This window comes from Elephantulus edwardii, unplaced genomic scaffold (genome assembly GCF_000299155.1).
Source record: "Elephantulus edwardii isolate Elephantulus edwardi_28Jun2011 unplaced genomic scaffold, EleEdw1.0 scaffold00194, whole genome shotgun sequence".
Taxonomy (NCBI): domain Eukaryota; kingdom Metazoa; phylum Chordata; class Mammalia; order Macroscelidea; family Macroscelididae; genus Elephantulus; species Elephantulus edwardii.
The window spans coordinates 3,255,886-3,280,728 of NW_006399944.1; the positions used below are offsets into that span (position 1 = coordinate 3,255,886).

General features: G+C 37.5%; 1 protein-coding gene across 2 annotated transcripts in view; it reads left to right on the top strand.

The window, feature by feature from the left end:
* The window catches only part of MYO6 (myosin VI), a 122,574-nt gene that overhangs the window by 14,189 nt on the left and 83,542 nt on the right, over positions 1-24,843 (top strand). For both annotated transcript variants that reach the window (XM_006896963.1, XM_006896962.1), the window contains exons 2-8: positions 354-423; positions 6,294-6,367; positions 10,346-10,475; positions 13,988-14,093; positions 16,173-16,228; positions 20,224-20,321; positions 20,912-21,076. In XM_006896963.1, the coding sequence (XP_006897025.1) occupies positions 354-423; positions 6,294-6,367; positions 10,346-10,475; positions 13,988-14,093; positions 16,173-16,228; positions 20,224-20,321; positions 20,912-21,076 (699 nt within the window). The remainder of the gene's footprint in view (positions 1-353; positions 424-6,293; positions 6,368-10,345; positions 10,476-13,987; positions 14,094-16,172; positions 16,229-20,223; positions 20,322-20,911; positions 21,077-24,843) is intronic.

Here is a 24,843-nt window from a genome sequence, read left to right on the forward strand (position 1 = left end):
TATACATAGGCTATACATATACATATACATATACATATAGAATGCATTTTATCTCACTGTAAGTGTTAGGGCCCAGGATGTTTATTTACTGGTTTTCATTATTGATTTTATAGATTAATATTGGGTATATTTTATATGGATAATCCATATGAAGTTTTCCTGTTTTTTTTTTACTAATATCAGTTAAATACAAACTTAATTCTTTCTATGGGCAATATCATGTTACCATTATTACAATGTATGCCACCAATTAGCTCCTTTATTTTTCTTACAATGTATGCCACCAATTAGCTCCTTTATTTTTCTTACATTTTTTATGCCTATAATGAAATGAATTTTGCTTTGTTTATTAGACATTTTTGGCTCTCATAAACCAAGTGTTCCCTGCAGAAGAGGACAGCAAAAAGGATGTGGAGGATAACTGTAAGTATCAAATTTAAAAGAATTCTGAGTGTAGTAAGGGAAAAACTCTGTCTGGAAACTCAATTAGTAGTTATAGTACTAGATACACCTAAGAGTTCAAGCGATAGGCAGGATTTTGACATGGGGTTGAGATGAAAGGAGGTGCTTAGAAGTCTGGTAGTCATTATTATCTCAATATTATATTCTAATAAAAAGACTTCTTGGAATATCTGTTAGTATAATTACAGTGGGATAAATGTCAAAACTGGTAATAAATCACTTGTGTACATGAACTAAGGTCTCCTGTTAACTAGTTTGAAGGAATTATTTTTAATCCATCTTAAGTCCAGAAATATTTATGGTCATATACATAGTTCAGTATTTTGGAAGGTAAGTCAGTAGAAGTCACTGAATATCTTTGTTTAAAGTACTCAAATATTTTAAAACAGTAGTAATTACTAAACCCTAATGTAAAATTAGTGTGTAACACTGATTTCACTTATAAACATCTTCACATGTGTGATAGGAGAAAGCTGTAGGTTTTCAAGTTTAAAGTAGAAATCCTGTGTCATTGGTTTTATATGGGTGGCAGTACTTGAGAATCATGTCCAGTTTTTTTATGCATTTTTTTAAAAAGTGATCAGATGGCTTTCTCGCCCATCCACCCAAGATGCCGAAGGGAAAGAAGGCCAAGGGAAGAAGGTGGCCCCAGCACCCACCGTGGTCAAGAAGCAGGAGGCCAAGAAGGTGGTGAATCTCCTGTTCAAGAAAAGACCCAAAAACTTTGGCATTGGTCAGGACATTCAACCCAAAAGGGACCTTACCAGCTTCATCAAATGGCCCCGCTACATCCAGCTGCAGTGGCAGAGGGCAATCCTCTACAAACGACTCAAGATGCCACCTGCCATTAACCAGTTAACCCAGGTCTTGGACCTCCAGACAGCTACTCAGCTGCTGAAGCTGGCCCACAAGTACCCACCAGAGACGAAGAAGGAGAAGCAGCGGAGGCTGCTGGCCTGGACTGAGAAGAAGGCTGCTGGCAAAGGAGACACCCTCACCAAGAGACCCCCTGTCCTCAGTGCCGGGGTGAATACGATAATTACCCTGGTGGAGAACAAGAAGACCCAACTGGTGGTGATCGCACAGGACATGGACCCCGTAGAGCTGGTGGTCTTCCTGCCGGCCTTGTGTTGGAAGATGGGTGTTCCCTACTGCATCATCAAGGGCAAGACCAGGCTGGGCCACCTCGTACACCAGAAGACCTGCACCACTGTAGCCTTCATGTAGGTGAACCTGGAAAATAAAGGTGCTCTGGTGAAGCTGGTAGAAGCCATCAGAACCAATTACAATGACAGATATGTTGAGATCTGCCGACACTGGGGAGGCATCGTCCTGGGGTCCAAGTCAGTGGCCCACATTGCAAAGCTAGAGAAGGCCAAGGCCAAAAAACTCACCACCAAACTGGGTTGATATACACACCGACTCTTCTGTACATAAGAATACTTATTCCACTCTAAAAAACCCCAAAAGGTGATCAGATGGTAGAAACACTCTAAGAAGAATAAGAGAAAGGACTAGGTTGGTCCTTGAGTACACCTTCATGTTCCTGTATGTGAGTGGTGACAGTATGGGGCAGTAGGGTATGGCAAAGCTGGGGACTGAGGGGTCAGGCAAGCCCCAGTTCCAGTTCTGGATGTGCCATTAGGAAGATGTGAGCCCAGCAGCACCTGCGACTCATAGCAAACCCTATGCACAAAAGCTTTGAGCTCTGCTGTATCCTAAGCCAACATTATTGTCTCTGACACAGCTGCCTCCATTCCCCTAGTCACTGAGTCAATCCTTCTCATAGAGGGTCTTCCGAAGGGAGACTGTCCCTCCATCCTCCCAAGTATAATGTCCCTCTCCAAGGACTGGTCTCTTCTTGCAACATGACCAAGTATGTCAGACAGAGCTTCAGAATCCTTGTATTCAAGAAGCAGCCTGGTTTCACCCTCTCCATGGCAAACCTGTTTGTTTTTTAAGTAGTCCATTTTGTATTCAGTACTCTTTTCCAGCACCACAACTCTAAGGCATCAGTTCTCCTATCATTCCTAGTCCTTGTCCAGCTTTCTGATGCATAGCACATAATGGAGAAGACCTTGGCCTGAATCAGATGCACTTTAGTCTCCAGACAGACATTGCTCCTCTTCAGTACTCTGGAGAGAGGTCCCTGACAGCAGATTTTCCCAGTGCAATTCGTCTTTTGATTTCCTGGCTGCTGGTACCAACAATGTTGATTGTGGAGCCAAGCAATCTAACCCTGTTAATGATCCCAAACTCTTCACCGTCTGTCATTATGCTGCCAGTTGGTCCAGTGGTGAGAATTTTTGCTTTGGCAGAGTTCCCAGTTTCTGATAGACCTGCACAAATATTAACCATTATTATTAGGTGGGAGGAGCCGTAGGGATGCAAAGGCTAAGTAATCAACTATTGATGGAATGATTGGTGCTTCAAACTTATCCAGCAACCCCATGAGAAAAAGACCTGGTGATCGGCTTCTGTACATAATACAGCCTCAAAAACCCTGTGGGCAGTTCTGCTCTGCCATGTGGCGTTACTGTAAGTTGGTATGTACTCAGTGACTGCTAACAACAACATTATTGGGTGCAAAAGATTGAGGAAACACCCCCCCCTTTTTTTTCTTTTTGGTTTGTTTTAGCAGTTGTTTGATAGGATAATATTTGCTAAACAGCAGTCAGAAGAAAAGAAAAAGCCATAAGACTATATATATCATGCCTAAAAGAGAGAAATGTCTTACTTTGTAAAATGGTGTTAGAGCATGTGGGACTGGGAATTAATCCTTTTCATATAATATATTTCCACTTTATGTATGTGAAGCTAATTTTAAGTTATTTTTTTAAAAAATAATGTTTTAAAGGATCTTCTTTTTGGCTGTCCCTTCATCTTGATAGACTTGTCTAATTATTTTTTTTTTATTTTTCCTGGCATTGCTATGGATTTGCTGGTTCTTTCCATTTTTATATGTGCTAAAGAACCCCAAAGAAAATATCTGACTGTCAACTGCCTTCAAAGCCCAGTCGCCCAGCCCTGCTCGATGTGCCTTTTCTGAAATCCTATCATAACGCAGCTTTAGTGGTGGAGTTTAGAATGTAGGTTTTCCAGCTCAGGTGGTTCTGTCGCATACCAGATTCATTTACTAGCTCTTTAGTGTGAGACTTAACCACCAGGCTGCATGACTTCCTGCAGATGACAGTCACATTGTTTCTTCTGCTCTTATAATGCGAGTTCCAGAGCTTTTTCTTCCTCTCTACCGTGTGGTAATAACGTGATGATAAATAAGTGATAGCTACAGAAAGTGTTCTCAACTTAGTGATTCCACTGATGTAGACTATAGTCTATTAGTAGTATGCTCATAATGTAGCAAATCCATTCTCTGTTTTTAGCTCTGTGGTTTCTATGTGAAGATCAACGTGCTAATTTTGGTTGATTATACAGAAAGGCCTTTTAAATGCAAGTTTATTAAGAACTTTGAATGTCAAACTGAAGTATGGAATTGTGTCATTGATGGAGACCCCTTGAGGGTCTTTGAGCAGAGGAAGAGTTACTCAGGATTAGGAGCCTGGGTGGTACAAGGAGTAGGCTGGTTTCTAATCTACAAGTATGCTGTTTGAATTCATGCAGAGGCTCTGTAGAAGGATGAGATGCCAGTTACTTCTCTAAAGATCAGAGCTTAGAAAACTCTTAGGAGGCAGCTCTACTCTCTACCACATTAGTTCGTCAGGAGTTGGAATCGGCTCATCGGCAACTAACAACAGCACAGTTATGCTAATGTGGCAGGCAGGACGGTTAGGGAGGAGGAGATGAGGCACTGTCTCTGTGCTCACAGGGACTGCTGGCATCACACAGAGGAGCTCTTGGTGTAGCTTGTAGCATGTTGTGCTGCTAATTAAAGTGTCATTGGTTTGAACTGAATGGCACTCCTCCTGTAGCCGTGTTGCCCTGCTAACTCAAAGTTTATGTGTCTCGGATGATTCGAATTCATCAGTGTGAGCAGTCTCCTCCTGTTAATATTTGCAGCCTTGGAAAAAGGGTCTTCACGAATCAGAATCGATTCAGTGGCAGTGGGTTTGATTTTCAGTTTCATTATCACAAAAGAGCAAGGAGACCTAAATCAGAATTGTGGCAGTAAAAGTGGAGAGAAAAGAGAGACATATCAGAGGTTTGGATTATGAATGCCAGTAATAAGCCTGATACTGTGCTTGTCTTTGTTATGTTATATGAAGACTTTGAAAAGAGATGGAAAAAAAAGGTTTAGAGAAGGAAGAGGTTCTGAATGTTGATTAAGGTTTAAAACCTGGAAGACTGAAAAAAATAGTGATGATAATTTTTAAACAGAAGATTATTTGAGAGAGAAGTGATTGTATTTATTTAGTATGTAATATAAAAAAATTTCATACTCACTGCAGCTGAGTTGGTTCTGATGCAGAGCAACCCCCTGAGGCTGTAAATCTATCTTAACTGGAAGACACTGCCCATCTTTCTTCTCTGGAGCCACTGATGAATTAAAACCGTCTGAGATATATTGCCTTTGCATAAACGGTGCAACGTGCTGTATGCCGCTAGTGCAAGAATGGTGTTCAGCAAAGTGAAGGACTAGGAAAATAGGTTGGGAGTCAACTCTAACATGTAGGTGGAGCAACTGTTAGGGAAATAAGAGTTCTGTTCTGATTTAAGAGCTCTGAAGGTACATTACCAATGGGAAGATAGGTGGTCAAATTCCCTCACCAGCTCCATGCAGGAAATGGATTTGTTTCCATAAAGACTCCTCCAGTCTAGCAAACTCATCGGGCACTTCTGCTCTGTCACATGGGGTGGCTGTGAGGTGACATTTCTCAACTGCACCTAACAACCACAAGCAAGGCCAAGCTCATTGTTGTCGAGTCTGAACCTACTCTCAGTTGGCCCTCCAGTTTTCTATATGTTGACCTTTCAGTTTTCTATATGTTGCCTTGAAGTGGATTGTCTGTCTTTCTCCTCCCAAGCAGCCATTGGGTTCAAACCACCTCCTTTTGGGCTCATAATGCAACTCCGAACCTACTAGCTACAAGAACTCTTAATTTTATTATATCAATTGTGAGACACTGACAAAATGATTTAACTGTCCTTTGCTATTCTAAATTTTTATTTTTTGGAATTTTATCTGTAAAATACAGAGTTTGGAGCTAGATTAGTGATTGTTGAAGTGCCCTTCATTAGTTGAGTTCTTCATCAGTAGACAAGATATACGCATCTAGTTGGATATTCATTATTTAGAAATACGAAGATGCTGGAGAACAGTATTGAATATATGATAGACTACCAGGAGAGCAAACAGGTTTGTCCTGGAGAGGGTTAAACCAGGCTGCTCTTTGGAGGGAAGGATTCTGGAGCTTCTTTTGACATACTTTGGGCATGTTGCAAGGAAGGATCAGTCCTTGGAGAGGGATGTCATGCTTGGGAGGGTGAGGGGACAGGGCAGGAGAGGAAGACCTTCGATGAGATGGATTGATTCAGTGACTGGGGTAATAAGGGTAGGTGTGTCAGAGACAGTAAGGTTGGTACAAGATAGAGCAGGTTTCAGGGCTATTGTACGTAGGATCTCTATGCGTCCTAAGTGACTTGATGGCACATAACAACAACACAACAACAACAACTGTAACAAATTTGTAAACTGGATATAAGTTAAATCAGTCTCTTGGTTACTTTTACATATCCCAGGGATTTAAAGAGGTAGAAATGAAATCTAACCTGATAATAGAATTTTAGTATAGATCAAAGTAATTTTAGCTTAACATGGTTATATTTTTACTTCCCCCCAAGTAACTATTAATTTGCAATATTTTATTTCTTAGGTTCATTAATGTATTTAAATGAAGCTACACTCCTACATAATGTCAAAGTTCGATATAGTAAAGACAGAATTTATGTAAGTATTTTACCTATGGTTTATGCTTTTCTGGGGTTATTTATTTACATGCTACTGTTTGAATTATTGAGCTTTAGATTTTCTGACAAAAAAACCATGCCTCTTCTGAGCCAGTGCATAGAGTATGTTTTCCACAAAGATGAGGATAATTCTTACTTAAAACTACTCTAGGTTTTAGAACTTGTTATGCACTTGTTTGACACTCAATAAATGTTTATGGGCTGAAAATAGAACATCATCTGATATCTTTTAAACGAAAATAACATTTATTTTGGATATTTTAAAAATGATATTATAGTTTGGATTTTTATTTTTTCTGATGTCTCTGTAGATCTGCTTACCACATTGACTTTTTATATTGTTCAACAGGAAATTTATTGCACCCTGTAAAGGATATATAAATATTAAAATAAGAAGTTTTAAAATTTTCATTATCCTTATTAATAAGGAACAGAAGGCAGTATCAGGGAAATAGCAAGAACACAGAATATCTAACTAGCAAACCTACGTTGATGCAACATTTCAGTGAGCTCTAGCTGGCTTGCTTCAAAAATCCTGAATTTTTAAAAAAAATTATATTCTTTTAATGTAAATGGTTGAGGTTTGTAACAAGCCGTTCAGTGGATATGTGACTAGTATGTTTTAATTAGAGTTATTCACTGGCAGTGTACATTTTATTCCAGTGTGACCTAGTGGTCGATTACTTTGTTGTCTGGAGATAAATTACCCACTGTCGTTCTCCTTTTATAAAGATGCGACTCTTCATTATTTTTGAACGAAGAAAACACATGGCTGCTTTGACACCTCCTAGATCAAATGACAGTCTTAATCTTTTATATCACTATCAATTTGCCTAATTGTCCTTACTTAATTCTGACTAAATTACCTTTAGTCTTTGCCATCTGTCCAAGTGGTAACAGCTGGGAAATAGAACTAATCTAGATTTTTTTCAAGAGTTTACATGACATCTTTTGGTTATATACATAAGTATTCTTGTATTTTAAGGCTTTACTTTCTTGAGTTTTTAAAAATCAATTAAATAGTGTTTAGGATATAATATGATTATTCTTGATTAGAAAATTATGTAGAAGCAAAATTAACTCAATTGTTAGTTTCATATTGAATATGTGATATATATATACTAAAGGCTGCTGTTGATACTGTGCTAGTACAGATTTGTAATGTGCCTATTAAAACATTTTAAGTTGTACTAAATGAATAGAGTGAGACTTAATTTGAACTTAACCAAGAAACACCATCTTTCAAGGAGAACTGACTGGTTGAAAAAATAAATCACTTCTGTCATCACTTGTTGGTGGTGAAGGAAGCTTATTTATTTTGGCAATTTTTAATTGCTTTAACATCTTCTTGAGGTTCAAAATACTTTTATTTTACAGAATGATTATTTTTATTTAAGATAGTTTTAGTTTGGGATATTAATGCAAAAGATTAATACCCATGGGTTTTCACTTGTCTTAATGCTTTTGTGTTCTAATAATAGTAGTAACCCCCTTGCTGCCTGGGACCATTAATAATGGAAAATTTACATGTGATGTTAATTGTATTTTCTATTTTTATTATTTTATTTTTTATGTGTTAGTCTAGTACTGCAGCAAAGTTTGGTGAAGGGAGTTACCTGAATGAGAGAGGAAAATGGAAAAACTTAATTCCTCCTTCTCCCATCCCCCTAAAAAAATCTCATTTCTGCACATGAAACAATATATGATACAGTTATATAAAATTAGATATGTGTCATCGCTCTTCAAAATTAAAGATAAATGGTTATGTAAAAGATTTTACATTCTAAATATTTCTTTATCCTATTAATTTTGTTGAGTTAATAATTATATTTTCAATAATACTAATTGTCTTTTTTTTCACATTGGGTGCACTTGATCTACTTCAAATTTTTGTTAAATTGCATGTTTAATTTCAGAAATAAATCTGGCTCTCTGGGAAATTTTAAGTTTTTATTCCTCATGTATAATTTCTATATCATGTTGAAGAATTGAACTTTTCAATTATGTCTAGCTTGCTTTTGCTCCTCTTTTCATGCAGTATGTCTGCATTTGGATAGATGACCTCTATTATTAGTTTGTGGCTTGTCCTGGCTCATTAACTCCTGTTTTGAGACCCAGTGTTTTTAAAATTAAGTCAAGATATGATTGGTATGCTTTCCTTCCCAGCCAGTATTGCCTTTCAGCTGTAAAACACGTTAAAAATCAGTAATCACTATACCCATTATTACTATAATACATGCATAGGAAGGAAGCAATTTAAGATAAAAGTTTAATTATAATATTTTTATGCTTTTTACTAATAAGACTTATCACCCTTAGATTTGAGTTGAACAATGGCTAACCCACATTTAACATTCTCATTGGTTATTTGTATCTGAGACTTCCTTTTGTCTAGCGGATAAAAATTACTACTTGGAATTTCTTATTTTAACTCTAGTCCAGGAAATATCTTTGGGAACATTGCCTAGATTCTAGATGAGTACTCTGAGAGCTCAGAATTTTTTTACGTCATTTCCCTTCCACAGTTAGAAGCAGAAAAGAGGAAATTTGTGGTCCTGCATATCTTAGTTTTACCAGCGTATCTAAACTACAGCTTGTTTCCTTCTACAGGAAGGAATTTTATAAATCATACTGTTGCATTTTTTGGATCCTCTCAAGGCACCGTTAAATTCAAAATTTTAAAAGCAAATTTAAATTGCTCACTATTTAGCTTATCAATGTTCTAAGCAATGGGTAGCATGCATTGTCTTGCAGGAATCTGGGACCTCAAAGATGACCTCTGAGGTCATCAGAAAGCTAAGTCAATTCTTGGCATTCAGTGATTAAGACATTCTTTAGTAGCGGATGAAGACATATGAACAGATGACCAAAGTAGTCTACTTAAGGAATATGAAGAATAAAAAATTTTGACTATAGGCATAGAAATACAAGTGTAGGGCTGAGAGAAATTTTAAAAATACAGTAGTAGTAGAAGAAGAAGTTAGATTGAAATAAGAGTCTTTAGAACTCAGATTTCTGCTAGCGGTAACTTGATAGTGATGCCACAAAAACAGGAAAGGAAGATGAAAAATGAAGATTTTCTTTGAGATACAGTGAAATCTGGAGAGATAATCTTGACTTTGGGCTTAGAGTTATGTCTTGGAAAAAGTGTAGCCAGAGTGCCCCTTGGAGGCGAAAATGACGAGGCTTTGTCTTTTATACTTGGTACATGTAGAGAGGTGAGGCTGTTCCTATGAAAAGGACACCATGTTTGGAAAAATGGAGGCTCAGCAAAGGAGAGGAAGAACCTCAAAGAGATGGCGTAACACAGGGATGTCAGCAATGAATGCTAATGTGTCAGAGATGAGGAGGATGGCACAGGATAGGACAGGGTTCAACTCAGTGGCACCTAACAACAACGACAACCTGGATGAAAAATATCTATATGTAGACAATGAGTTGGAAAAACATGGGTCCTGTAGAGATAAGGGTCTTTCAGATAAGGAGAGTTCGAGTGGCCTACTGGCAAGAAGCTTTGCTGCAATCCCGAAGGCAGGCAGTTCAAGTCTATTGGATGTGCAGCTTGAGAAGGATGAGCAATCTCTTTCTGTGCAGTTAACTGCCTCTGAAAACCCACTGGAGGATGAGATAAGGGTTGTTTCAAACTCTGGTCCACAGCAACAACAAAAACATGAGATAAGGGAGTGCATAGGCTGAGAATGCAGATGTGGGATGGGGTTGTAGGTATGGGATGAGTAAACTTTTATTTCTTTTGCTGTGTTGTCTTACCTTATTTTTCTCTAATACATTTGTTTATTTGTAAAGAGAAAGTAATTTGACATATTATACATGAATGAAACACAGTGTAAGCAAATCATTGATTGTATGCCAACCCTAAAAATGTTAAAAATAAGTCATTGATTGGACCAAATAAAAGAAAATAATTTGAAGATTTTATTGTTTTGCCTTTCCAATTTAGACATATGTCGCCAACATTCTGATTGCAGTGAACCCATACTTTGACATACCTAAAATATATTCATCAGAAACAATAAAGTCATATCAAGGAAAATCTCTTGGGACAATGCCGCCTCATGTCTTTGCAATTGGTATGTAATATAATTGTGTCTTAAGGCTCTTTTTCCCTTATATTATATATTTTGTCTCAGTTTTATTATTATTAAGAAAAAATACAATGAACTGAATATATTTGGAAGATATGTGTGCCTTTTAGGTGCTTTAACATTGTTAAGGAGTGCATTTTACATAGGGTGAGTCAGAATACCTTTGCAGCCAACTCATACATTGTCTTTGTTAAACTCCTGTGTCCTTATGGGTGTGTTCACCCAGTTAAAGCAGAACATAGTAAAAATTAACTTTTGACTGCTAATTAAAGATGTTTAAAATAATGCCATGGAAGTGTGTAGAGTAGCATGTTGATCAATTGGTCAACATGATGGGCCTCTTTTAGTACATTTCTGAAGTAAGAGACAGTGGTCTTACAGGGACAAACTCCTTAAGAACTAATTTTGAATTAAAATGGTTTTAATTAGAGACTTATTGAATAAAATATTGAATTAAATAATCCTCAATTTGTTCTTTTTATTTTAAAATTAAGACAGTGTACTTATTTGTTGTTGTTAAGTGCCCTTGAGTTGAGTATGACTGATAGTGACCCTGTGAGCAATAGATCTGATCTCTGTCCTGTCCCGTACCATCTTATGGTTCTTGAGTCTTCCTCTCCTTTATTGACCCTCCACTTTTCCAATGGGGTGGTCAGTTTCCCTTTCCAAGTAAGAGTCGCTCTTAACAACATATTCAAAATATGTGAGATAATATCTTTGCCTTCAAGGAACATTCTGGCTATACTTTCTGCAAGACACATCTCTTGGTTCTTTTTGACAGTCCATGGGATCTATTCAGCACTCCTCTCTAAGAGCACAACTCAAATGCATCAATTTTTCTCCTTTCATTCTTATTCATTGGTCAGTGGTCAGGTGCTTGGAAAGACGGTAGTTTGAATTACACACACTTAAGTCTTTAAACTGACATCATTGCTCTTCAGGACTTTGGAAAGTAGACTTACCCCACCCAGTGCTATATGCCTTCAGATCTCCTGATTGTTGGTACCAAGATTGTTGATTGTGGGTCCAAGCAAGATGAAATCATTACCAATTTCAGTCTTTTCTCCATCTATCATGATGGTGCCTAGCAGTGAGGACTTTTGGTGGATTTGTTTTGTTTTTTATGTTGAGATGTAATCCATATTGAAGTTTGCAGTTTTGATCCTCTGCAGCAAGTACATCGGGTCCTCTTCATTTTCAGCAGGCATGGTTGTCATTTGCATAAGGTAGATTGTTGATGAGCTTTCCTCCAGTATCTTTTTCTTACTCCTGCTTCTCTAATGAATGATTTGTTCAGCATGTAGATTGGCTGGTTATGGAGAGGATACAGCCCTGATGCACACTTTCATGGTTTTAAACCATGCAATGTTCCCTTGCTCTGTTTCGATGTCAGCATCTTGCTCTAGGTTCAACTTTCTAATAAGCATAATTAAATGTCCTGAAATTCCCATTCTTCCTAAAGTTAGTTGTAGTTTGTTAGGATTCGCACAGTCAAATGCCTTTGAATAGTAAATAAATCACAAATAGACATTCTTCTGTTATTCTTTGCTTTCATTCAAGATCCGTTTGACATCAGCAATAATATCCTTAGTGCCACGGCCTCTTCTAGAATCGGTTTGTACTTCTGGCACTTTTCTGTCAGTATACTATTCTAACCATTTTTTTATGATCTTCAGTAATATTTTGCTTGCATGTCATTTAATGATATATTCAATAATTTCCATATTCTGTTGATCAACTTCTGTAAAGATTATATCTTTATAACAACATATATTTGTAGCTTTATAAAGATTCTGTTCGATCACCTTCTATAAAGACGATAGCCTTGGAATCCCTGTGGTACAGTTTTACTATGTTCTGTAAGATTGCTTTGTGGTTAGAATAGACTTGATAATAACATTGTTTTGGTTTTATTTTTAATTACAAGCTAGTTATATGGTTTAAATTCAGCTGCTCTGCCAAAAAAGATAGGCTGACTCCTCCCATGCGGATCAGCGATGAGTTGGTCCTGACCCAAGGGCATATAACAACAATAACAACAGTTATATATTTTTTGTGTGTTTTTGAAATAGTAAATCTGGGAAATTTAAAGCAATTAATTTTGTCTATCTTTGAAATACTGCTAAATTCTATGAGATATTTAAATTTGATAGTAGATTCACCAACGATGAGAGGAAAAACTTTAACAGATTTATTTCACAATTGCAATTCTTTTTTCTTTAACAGAGGTTTTGGTTGCCAGATTTATTAATTGGAAGCCATTGCTTCTTGCTTTTCTTTGGAGACTTCATTAATTATGCATTGAGCATTTTTATCCCTCTGCAAATCTGCTCTCATATTAGGGAGTACCAGGACACAACACATAATATTGTGAAAGGAGCAGATACTCCTGCTTCATAAAGGAGAACTGTGCCCATTACTTACATCCATAGCTCCATGCAAATAACTACATGGTCAGTCATACCACCCTTCATCCTCCTGCACCTATTTTCTACCAGTCATTGGGTCCAGTGTTTGTTGCAACACTCACAGACTACTCACACTTGTGTGGTTTATTAAGGAAACAGGTTGATGAATGGGAGGCAAAGTGTATCACACAGTGCAAGTCCAGGTTTAGTCTAGGAGTCCCAAGTTAGATTTACAAAGCACAATGCCTCTATTAGTCAAAGTCCTGGTGTAGTTCAGCAACACAAAGCAAGAAGCCTCTGGTTTCCTTAGTTATCCAGCAAACTTTATCTCAGAGCAGTTATAAGTCAGCTTTTTCTTCTGTCATCCAGCAAGCAAAAACCTTTAACTGTGGCCTTTATCTCCGGGGTTCCTCTGATTACAGCGTCCCACAGTCTTTTCACAACAGTGCTACAGTCTCTTCACCCTTTCTCCACTACCATTATAGTTTGTTTTTTATGGTATAGAAAGCACTCTCTTTGTATTGGTTCCATAGCTGTTGATGATTTACAAGACCATGTGTCTACGTTTAAGGTAGCTGGAGACCATGCCCTACCCTCAAGAAGGACTATTGCTATGACTATAAAGGCCAATTTTCAAGAGTTTTGATACCCCACAATTGTAATTCTGTTTCTGTAGCAGAGATTTTAGTTGCCAGTTTTCTTAATTGGAAGCTGTTGCTTCTTGTTTTTCTTTGGAGACTTCATTAATTATGCATTGTGAGCATTTTTATTCCTCTGCAGATCTGTTCTCATATTATGGAGTACTGGGCCACAGCCCATAATGTGGAGATGTTATAACACTTACTAAAAAGTTGTTTACTTGGATTTTGTATTAAGCACCTGTAAGGATTATAAGAACTTTTTTAAGTAAATGATTTTATAAACATTTTGAAAGTGTTTGAATGATTTTCATTTTAAAGTTTAGTTAACTGTAAAGCACCTATTTCTTTTCTCCTAGGAGCAAGTGCTCTTTATTTTTAAGTAAAACATCTACCCTGTGTAAGGCTGTAATAACTATGCTGTTCACCATTCATGTGCTTTTCATCCCAGCTGATAAGGCTTTTCGTGACATGAAGGTGCTGAAGATGAGTCAGTCCATCATTGTATCTGGAGAATCAGGAGCTGGAAAAACAGAAAATACAAAATTTGTGCTCAGGTCGGTATTCAGATAATCTAGAGTATTTAGAACAGGTTGACCTTTCTTACTTTTGTTGCATAAATTGGAAATGATGAGTTCTTTTCCCTTTAAGACACATACTTTATTTATCTGGAACCTAAGCAGTAGATTTTTGAAAGCTAGCTCTGACATTCTTTGTCTGGGATCCTGGTTTCCTAGTAGGAAATCTAGGAATGTTGTTGTTGTTGTTATGTGCCGTCGAGTCGTTTGCGACTCATAGCGACCCTATGTACAACAGCCCTAAACCGTGCTCTATCCTGTGCCAATCGCATTGCCTCTGACACACCCATCCCGATTATCCCAGTCACTGAATCAATCCACCTCATAGAGGGTCTTCCCCTCCTGCGCTGTCCCTCTACTCTACCCAGCATGATGTCCCTTTCCAAAGACCTGTCTCTCCTTACAACATGTCCAAAGTATGCCACACGAAGTCCCAGAATCCTTGCCTCCAAGGAGTAGCCTGGTTTAACCCTCTCTAGGATGAATCTGTTTGTTTTCTTGGCAGCACCACAGCTCAAAGGCATCAATTCTCCTTCTATCCTCCCTAGTCATTGTCCAACTCTCTGATGCATAACAAGTGATTGCAAAAACCATGGCCTGTATCAGGCGGACCTTAGTCTCCATACTTCTTAAAAATTAAGCTTTTACATTCTTTTCTCAGTATCCCTGCTGTAACCATTGTTATTGCGTACTTTTTACAATGGGCTACCTCTTCCACCTTTTAAAAAATCTTTTCTCATCCTTCCTCTTATTTGCTGCTGTCAAATTAAGCTCTCTAAACTTTGTTTTGGGGCTCTGGTGGCCTAGTGGTAAGAAGTTGTGCTGCAATTCTTTAGGCATGTGGTTTGAATCCACCAGCTGCTCTGTGGGAGAAGGCTAAGCAGTCTTCTGTGCCGTTAACCGCCTCTGGAAATTCCCTGGAGGCTCAGCTTTGAGTCGGTTCTGATTGATGGTACACACACACACACACACACACACACACACACACTCTCTCTCACACACTCATGCTCGCGTGCTCTCTCTCTCTCTTTTTTAAATCTTAGCATTTTAAATATGGAAGTAGCCACTGGCATTCATAGTTCTTTCAATTTACAGACTTAGGAGGATTAAAATAAGTAGTGATGCAGCTGCTAGGACTGGTTCATTCTGGAGTCTCTTTGATGTTGTTCTCACTTTATTAAAGCTCTTAGTTGCATAGCAGCAAACTTTTAGAAATTTGTTAATTTGTTATGCCAGTGTATGGCTGTTATTAACATAAAACGAGTTTCAAAGTTCTTTATATATATGTAGTTCTGGTTAAGTGACTATTTCGCAGTATTCAGTTTCTTTCTCTGATGTATGTGATAGTCATATATGGTCAATCTGTTGTTGATTTATACCTGTGATAATTAACAAAAAATTAAGACACTGTAAATATATAATAAAGCATACATAAATCAGATATTACCCTTTGTTTTGAATCATACCAGGCAAATAGCCATCTATTGTGATTTTCAATGCAGTACAACGTTAATCATGATAACTTCCTAGTTCAGTGACAGATTGCCTTATTTTCTTGATTGACTCCTGCCATACAGGACTTTAGAATCTAATGTTGTTGTTGATTTCCGTCGAGTTGAGCATGACTCATAGCAACCCTATGAACAAAAGGCCTGAAGCCTTTCTATAAATACCATAATTTATGAAAGTTCATAGAGTTTCTAGAGGCATGCTGTTTAGGAAGTCGATGCCACTCCTGCTTCCAAACATGTCTTAAATATTCTTGCATGAGATGTGTGTCACATTTAAAGAACCAAATAGCTAAAATTATAATGTTTCCCAAAACAGTCTAAGAAAATCATGATGATTTGAGTGTTAAAGACAATATGAACAGAATTCTAAATGTTTAAAAAGCTCTAATAAAAAAGCTATAGTAATTGCATATAAATATACATATATAAATTGTAAGCATATAGGTAAAATGACTAGGTTTCTGTTTTAAATGTATTAAGCTAATATAAAAGCTGTAAATACAATATTTGCAATATTGACATTTAAATATTTCTCATTATGTTACAGATACCTGACTGAATCGTATGGGACAGGTCAAGATATTGATGATAGAATTGTTGAAGGTAATTGTTAATATTTCAAGCTCTAGTCACTATTAGGGATATAATGAAATGGATGAAATCTTCTCAAGTGGTTTGGAATTCTTTTTCTCTTGGGATCTGTGAGACTCCTCTACCTTCTCTGAATACTCATAGGTCATCTTCCTACTTGCTATATTTTCCTCCCCTACCTCATGTAAGCTGTGACAGGACAGGATTATTTGTTTTCTGTTCTAAGTCCTTAGACTAAAATCAAACCTGCTACCATCTAGTCAGTTCCTTCTCACGGACTCCCTACAGGACAGAGCAGAACCAGCTCTGTGGGTCTGGGTCTGCTGACCCCTGTGGGTCCTAGTCTGCTGGCCCCCGCTGCCACGTCTTTCTCCCATGGAGTGCCTAGTGGCTTGACACCTCTGACCTTTTGGTTGGTAGCCCAATGCTTGATACGCTATGTCACCAGGGCTCCTATTATTGTCATTTTTGAGCTCCATAAATATCAGTTGGATGGATAGAACAAATATAGGAGGTTCCCTAGACCTTTTGTTTTGAAGACCTAGTTTTCTTACACCCAACTTTCCCCTCCCCAATAGTACTAGGGTAAAATTTAAGATGGAGTGGAATTGTTAGGAATTGAAAAGCTCTAATCAAAGAAAGAATTCATGTGGAAGGGGATTTGCTTAAGCTATTTGTGCTTTAATACCCTTAGAAAATCTTCACCTTGTTGTGCATCACATTTAGATAAAATATGTATGCAGATACTTCTTAAAACATCACTACTACACATTTGTTATGTTTTAACTTTTAAAAAATGTTATATTTTTTTCATCTAATGAACTCAATATAAATTATTTCCTAGTTTTACTTAACAGCTTTTAACTGTGGTAGTATGGTTTAGATAAGAAGATCTTATCAGTAATGGTTTACCCAGAGTAAAGTACCTTACTGTGTGTGGAAATCACTCTTTAAAACTGAATAAATAAACGAAATCCCAAATTATTGGTGAGCTTAGTTAAAGACACATTGGTATATTGATTCATTTACTTGAAGTGCATGCTCAGTTAAGAATTAGATATACCTTAGCTTCCTTTTTTTTGTCTCTCAATCGTTATATGCAAATTCTTTTCTTCTGATCTTTCCCTCATTTCTCTGTATACTTTGTAAATGCCTATTCTTCCTATAAAATTAAGCATAGAGTAATATGCTGAAGATCTGTTACCTAATTTTAGTGAATGCTTCATGACACTCCCTAAATTGGTCTGACCACCCTTTCCTATGCTAGTACCCACTGCACTGATAACAGTTCTCTGTGACACTAAGTGCCTTATGAACAGGAGGGCAGGGATCATATCTTACTTATTTCCCCATATCCTACACTTTGAATAGTGCCTGAACATCTACTCTAATAAAGTTTATAACCTAGAAAGCCTTAATGGGAAGTTATGCTCTGTCAAACGGGGTCATGTTGTGTCAGAATGAACTTGCTGACACCTAACAACAATCACTTGAAGTACTTGCTGCAAAAGACCAAAGAGAGAGCTCTGGTGGCTTAGTAGTAAGGAATTATACTGCCAACTCAAAGATATAAAGTTCAAATCCACCAGTTTCTCTGAGTGAGAAAGACAAACAGTCTCCTCTCATGTGATTAACTGCCTCTGAAAACTTGCTGGAGGGTCACCTATTAGTCAGTTCCAGCTTGACAGTACACAACACAACCATCACTTGTGCTTTGTGTGTTCATTGCCTTTGAGTTGAGCATGACTCAGAGGAACCCTATGAACAAAAGGCCTGAAGCCCCTCTACAATTATTGACATTTATCAAAGTTCATAGGGTTTCTGGAGACATGTTGTGTAGGAAGTGGATACCACTCCTGCTTCCAAACCTGTCATAGTATGTTATTGTTGTTATGTGCCATTGAATCACCTGCGATGTACAGGAACTCTGAACCCTTCCCTGTCCTGAGCCACTCTCACTAATTCCAACACACCAACCCCAATTGCCCCAGTTTCTATATCAATCCTTCTGATCCGGGGTCTTCCTCTCCTGCACTGTCCATCCACCCTTCTGAGTATGATGTCCTTTTCCAAGGACCGATCTCTCCTGGCCACGTGACCAAAGTAAGTGAGGCAGAACTTGAAAATCCTAGCCTCCAAGGAGACACTTGGTTTCACCCTCTCCGAGAAATATCTGTTTTCTTGGCAGTCCATGGTATGTTCAAGACTCTTCTGTAATACCACAACTCGAAGGCATCTATTCTTCTTCTGTCATCCTTAGTCATTGTCCAGCTCTCTGAAGCATAGCAAGTAATTGAGAAGACCATGGCCTGGATTAGGTGCACCTTTGTATCTAGACTGACATCGTTGCTCTTCAGCACTCTGGAGAGGTCCAGGACAGCACATTTTCCCAATGAAATTTGTTTTTTGATTTATTGACTGCTGGTGTTGAGAGTGTTGATTGTGGATCTGAGCAAGCTGTAATTGCTAACAACCTCAATCTCTTCTCCATCTATTATGGTGCTGCCAATTGGCCCAGTGCTGAGAATCTTTGTCTTCTTGATATTGAGCTTCAATCCATATTGAAGACTGCAGTCCTTCACCTTTTGTGGCAAGTGCTTCAGGACTTCTTCAGTTTCAGCAAGCAAGGTTGTTCTGCATATAGTAGGTTATTAATGAGTCTTCCTCCAATCTTGATACCACATTCTTCCTCATAAAGTCCTGCTTCCCAAATGATCTGTTCTCCATAAAGATTGAAAAGGTACGGGGATAGGATGTATCCCTGATGCACACCTTTCCTGATTTTGAACCATACAGTGTTTTCTTGCTCTGCTCTGAGGATTGCTTCTTGGTCCAAGTATAGGTTTAGTATAATCACAATCACGTGTTCTTAGATTGCTGTTTTCCTCAAGGTTAGCCACAATTTATTATGATCCACACAGTCAAATGCCTTTGCATAGGCAATGAAACACAGATAGACATTCTTCTGGTACTCTCAGTTTTTTGCCAAGATCCATCAGACATGGGCAACAATGTCCCTAGTGTCACACCTCTTCTAAACCCTGCTTGCATTTCTTGTAGTTCTTTGTCAATGTACTGTTCAAGTCTTTTCTGGATAATCTTCAGCAGGATTTTGCTAATGTGTGATATTAGTGATATTGTTAGATAATTTCTACACTCTGTCGAGTCACCTTTTTCTTTGAATGGGAATAAATAATGGGTCTCTCCCAGTCAGTTGGCCAAGTAGTTGTCCTCCAGATTTCTTGGCACAACTTAGTGAGCCCATGCAGGGCAGCATCTGTTTGCTGAAATATGTCAATTGGTATTCCATCAATTCCTGGGGCTTTATTTTTTGTCCAGTCCTTCAGAGCAGCCTCCATTTCCTCCTTCATCACCATTGCCTCTGCTCATATGTTGTTTCTTGAAATTCTGTGTAAGCCAATTCTTTTTGGTACAATGACTGTGTATACTCCTTACATCTTCTTTTAATGCTTCCTGAATTATTCAGTATTCTTCCCATAGCATTCTTAAACACTGCTACTCATGGCTTGAATTTATTCTTTAGTTCTTTCAGCTTAAGAAATGCTGAGGGATCTCAGCCCTTTTGATTCTCTGACTCCAGCTCCTTGCACGTTTCATTATGATATTTTGCCTTGTCTTTCTGAGTGGCCTTTTGAAATCTTCTATTCAACTCCTTAACTTCTTGATTTCTTCCCTTTGTTTTGGCTTCTCAGTGCCCTAGTACAATTTTCCCAGTCTCTCCTGACATCCACTTTGGTCTTTTTTTCTTCTTCCTTCTTTGTAATGACTTTGTGCATTCTTCATGAATGATATTCTTGATATCTTCCCACAGCTTATCTGATCTTCATTCATTAGTAAATACAAGAGCCTTGGAATTATGTATAGATTCCTTCTTATTAATATATATATTTTTAGTATTTGAATGTTGGTCAACCTAGGAAATGAAATCATACTATTAGTATTACTTATGTTAATTTTTTATTGGAATATTTTCATTTTCTCAATAGCTAATCCACTCTTAGAAGCCTTTGGAAATGCAAAGACAGTTCGCAACAATAATAGCAGTAGATTTGGAAAATTTGTAGAAATACATTTCAATGAAAAGGTAAGTGAGAGTGGGTTTGGGGGGACTATGTTTGGGAAATTTTTGTGAGAATTAAAAAAGGCTTGATAAAAATGATTGTTATCTAGCATTTGTTGGTTAATTTTAGTTACAACTGGACTTGACCTGATAGTAAATTTCTTTATGATAGTTTAAATAATTTAGCAAATATATATATATATTCATTTAAAGTGATATTGCATCTATTAAATTGCTTATTTAAAGCAATTATATATTCGCTTTATGTAAAGTGACTCACCAAAAGCTCCTTTTACTGTTTAGAACCCAAACACTGGATTTGACATTATAACCCAAATACATAATACTGTTTCTGGACTATTCTTACAGCACATTCTATTGAATATATATTGAAGTGGGTTTATAATGAGGATGTTTGAAATGAGAGATGACCTCTGTGGGTACTTTAAACTTATATTTACTTATAATTTTTCCTCTTTAGTTGATAATTATTGTAATTTTTAGTAAACAACTGTTTATCAAAAAGCAAATTATTTAGCGTATTTACTCTTTAGATAATTTACTCTTTAGGCATGTAAATACAAAAGTGTGTATTTTCTCTTTTCTTTTTTTAGAGTTCAGTTGTTGGAGGATTTGTTTCACATTATCTGCTTGAGAAATCTAGGATCTGTGTTCAAGGCAAAGAGGAAAGGAATTATCATATCTTTTATAGATTGTGTGCTGGGGCCTCTGAAGATATTAGGGGAAAACTTCATTTGAGCTCTCCAGATAATTTTCGGGTAGGTTAGATGAAAAGAAATATCATACAATGTGCAGGTTAAATTACCTTTAATGAATTTTTTCCCCCATAGGATTTTGATATCTAGTTTTATGTAACCTTTATTAAACAAAGTGAATGGTGGTTATACTGAGTTATGTGTTGAAATTTACTGCTGAATTTAAATATAATACTATATATGGAGGTATGTAATGGAATACGTAAAAGGATAGCTGTTAAACCTCTTACTAATTTAAACTTAATTAGAAATTTATAATAGTTCTGTAATGCTAGCATTAATGTTACCTCTGACTTACCTGTAAAAACAGTTTGACCAGTGAATTAATATTAATAAAGGAAGCATGACTATTCTTTATCAGCTCAATAACAAGTTTTTATTGCCTTCCCAGGGGAATTTATTGCATAAAAAAGGGGCACAAATTAAAATAAGGTACAGTTTCTGCTCTTGGGAAACTTAGAATCTGGGTAGGAAATGTGCACACACATTAATTGAGAAATAACATGTTGAATGATGAGAAAGAGAGATGTATAGACTGTAATAACAGCATAGGCATGCGGTTCGAGGCCACCAGTTGCCTTGCAGGAGAAGGATGGGCAGTCTCCTCCCATGTGATGAGCTGCTTCTGAACACCTGCAGAAGGGTCAGCTATGGGTCGGTTCTGATTCTATGCTACACAACAACAAGTAGAAGAGTTATACACTAGATGTAAAAGATGGAAAGGTCATTTCTAACAGATGTACAAGGTAAGTAAAGGACAGGAACCATGTAAGGGTAAGGCTGTGAGAGTGGTGGGAGAAGAGACTGGAGAGCTTGGTTTTACTTCTGTAGTTAATAACTTGTGGAAGGATGCTAGGTAGGAAATGAAATACTAAATATGTATTTCATTCTAGTATTAGTATCACCTCTTTTCCAAGAAAGGAGTTCCAAAAGAATATAGAAATTATTAAACAATATTATTAATATCACATGCAAGCAAAATATTGTTGAAGATCATAAAAAATGGCTAGAACAGTACATTGACAAAGAACTAACAGAAGTTCAGTCTGGTTTTAGAAGACACCATGGAACCAGGGATATCATTGCTCAAGTCAGATGGATCCTGACTGAAAGCGGAGAATACTAGAAAAAATGTCTGTTGTTGTTGTGGAATGTTGAGTCAGAACTGACCTATAGCTGACCCTTCAGCAGGTTTCAGAAGCAATAATTCCATGGAAGAAGATTGCCCATCTTTTTCCCATAGAGAAGCTGGTGAATTTGAACCACATGCTTTTGGGATAGCAGCACTTCCTAAAAAAAAGTCTGTCTGTGCTTTATTTATTTATATGTGCTTTATTTATGCAAAGGTGTTTATTTAATCATGGATCATAACAAATTATGGCTAACATTGAGAAGAATGGGAATCCTAGAACACTTAATTATGCTCATATGAAACCTATTCCTAGAACAAGAAGCTGTTGTCTAAACAGAACAAGGGAATACTGCATGGTTTAAAATCAGGAAAAATGTGCATCAGGATTGTATCCTTTCTCCACACCCATTCAATCTGCATGCTGAGTAAATCATTCGAGAAGCTGGACTCTATGAAGAAGAATGTGACATTAGAATTGGAGGAAGACTCATCAACAACTTGCATTGTGCAGATGACAAAATCTTGCTTGCTGAAAGTGAGTGGAACTTGAAGCGCTTGCTGCAGAAGTTCAAAGACTACAACCATCAATATAGATTACCACTCAGTATCAAGAAAACAGAAATCCTCACCATAGAATGTATAGACAATATCATGATAGATTGAAAAAATATTGAAATTTTCCACAATTTTATCTTACAACAGTGAGGAAATCAGAAGAGGTATTGCATTGGGAAAGTCTGCTGTCAGCACCTTTCCAATTTACTGAGGAGCATGATGTCAGTTTAAAGACTAAGGTGTACCTGATTCAGGCCTTTTATGTTACTAGCTATGCATCTGAGAGCTGGACAAAGAATAAAGATGACAGAAAAAGAATTGATGCCTCTAAGCTGTGATGTTAGAGAAGAGTACAGATTATCTCATGGAATGCCAAGAGAACAAACAGACTTGTCTTGGAGAATGTGCAGTCAGAGTACTCCTTGGAGGCAAGGATGGCAAAGCTTTATTTCACAAACTATGGGCATGGTTTTTGGAGGGGCTATTCACAATCAACACTCTTAACACCAACAGTCAGGGAATCAAAACATGGGAAGATTGGGATTGGGAAAATCTGCTGTCATGGACCTCTCCAGAGTGCTGAAGAGCAATGATGTCAGTCTAGATACAAAAGTGCACTTAATCCAGGCCATGGTGTTCTCAATTACTTGCTATGCTTCAGAGAGTTGGGCAATGACTAAGGATGACAGAAGAATAGATGCCTTTGAATTGTGGTGCTGGAGAAGAGTCTTGAACATACCATGGACTGCCAAAAAACCAAATAGTTCTTTCTCGGAGAGGGTGAAACCAAGTCTCTCCTTGGAGACTAGGATTTTGAAGCTCCACCTCTCTTACTTTGGGCACGTGGCCAGGAGAGATCAGTCCTTGGAGAAGGACATCATACTCAGAAGGGTGAATGGACAGTGCAGGAGAGGAAGACCCCGGATGAGAAGGATTGATATAGTAACGAGTGATGGGGGTTGGTGTGTTGGAATTAGTGAGAGTGGCTCAGGACAGGGAAGGGTTCAGAGCTCCTGTACATAGGGTTTCTATACATCGCAGGTAATTCAATGGCACATAACAACAATAACATACTATGGCAGGTTTGGAAGTAGGAGAGGTATCCATTTTCTAAATACCATGCCTCTGGAAACTACAAACTTTGATAAATATCGATAGTTGTAACGGGGCTTCAGGCTTTTGTTCATAGGATTTCTGTGTGTCATGTTCAACTTGAAGGCAATCAGTAACAACAAAAATTACATTCCTGTTAGAGAGATGGTTCTTGGAAAGGTGAAGGTCAGTGAATGAGAGGAAAACTCTAAACCAGATTGATTGACACAGTGACTGTAGCAGTGGGCTCAACTGTGTCACAAATCATGAGGATGGCACAGGATAGGAGAGAGTTCAGATCTGTTGTTCATAGGGACACTTTGAATCATACTTGACTGCACCCAACAACAACAACAACAAAAAATAATTAGTATGACTCTAAGGGTATAAGGATGGATGTTGTTGTTGTTACTATGTACAGTCACCTAAGAACCAACAAATAGCAGGAGCCGATTGCCCATCTTTCTCCTGTGGAGCAGTTGATATATTTGAACCATGTACCTTTGGGTTGACAGTACAGCTCTTTACCACTAAACTTCCAGAACACCCTATTAAGGAAGGAGGTGTATAGAAATTAAAACTAGAGGGAGCCTGATTAGAAACTTAAAGCAATATATGAAGTAAAAGGTAATAAGTGTAAATGGTTAAGCGTAGAACTGCAAACTGAAAGGTTGGCAGTTCTTGACCAATCAGAGGCTCTTCAGAGGAAAGACATAGCATCTAGTTCTGAAGGATGTCTCCTTATAATTCTTAGGGAGCATAGCTCTCTTCTGTGACACACCATGTCAACATATACTGGATTAGACTCAATAATGATTAGTTTTGTTAGTTTTTTTTCCCTATAATTATATTTTATTAATTTTCATAAACATTTACAGAGATTTTGGGTTTCCAATCATTCATTGTTGCACTATTCTCTCTACCCTCCTCCCAGTTTGTTCTTGTCCAAATGCCACAGTGCTTGTCAAAGCCAGTTCTGATTAATCTTCTT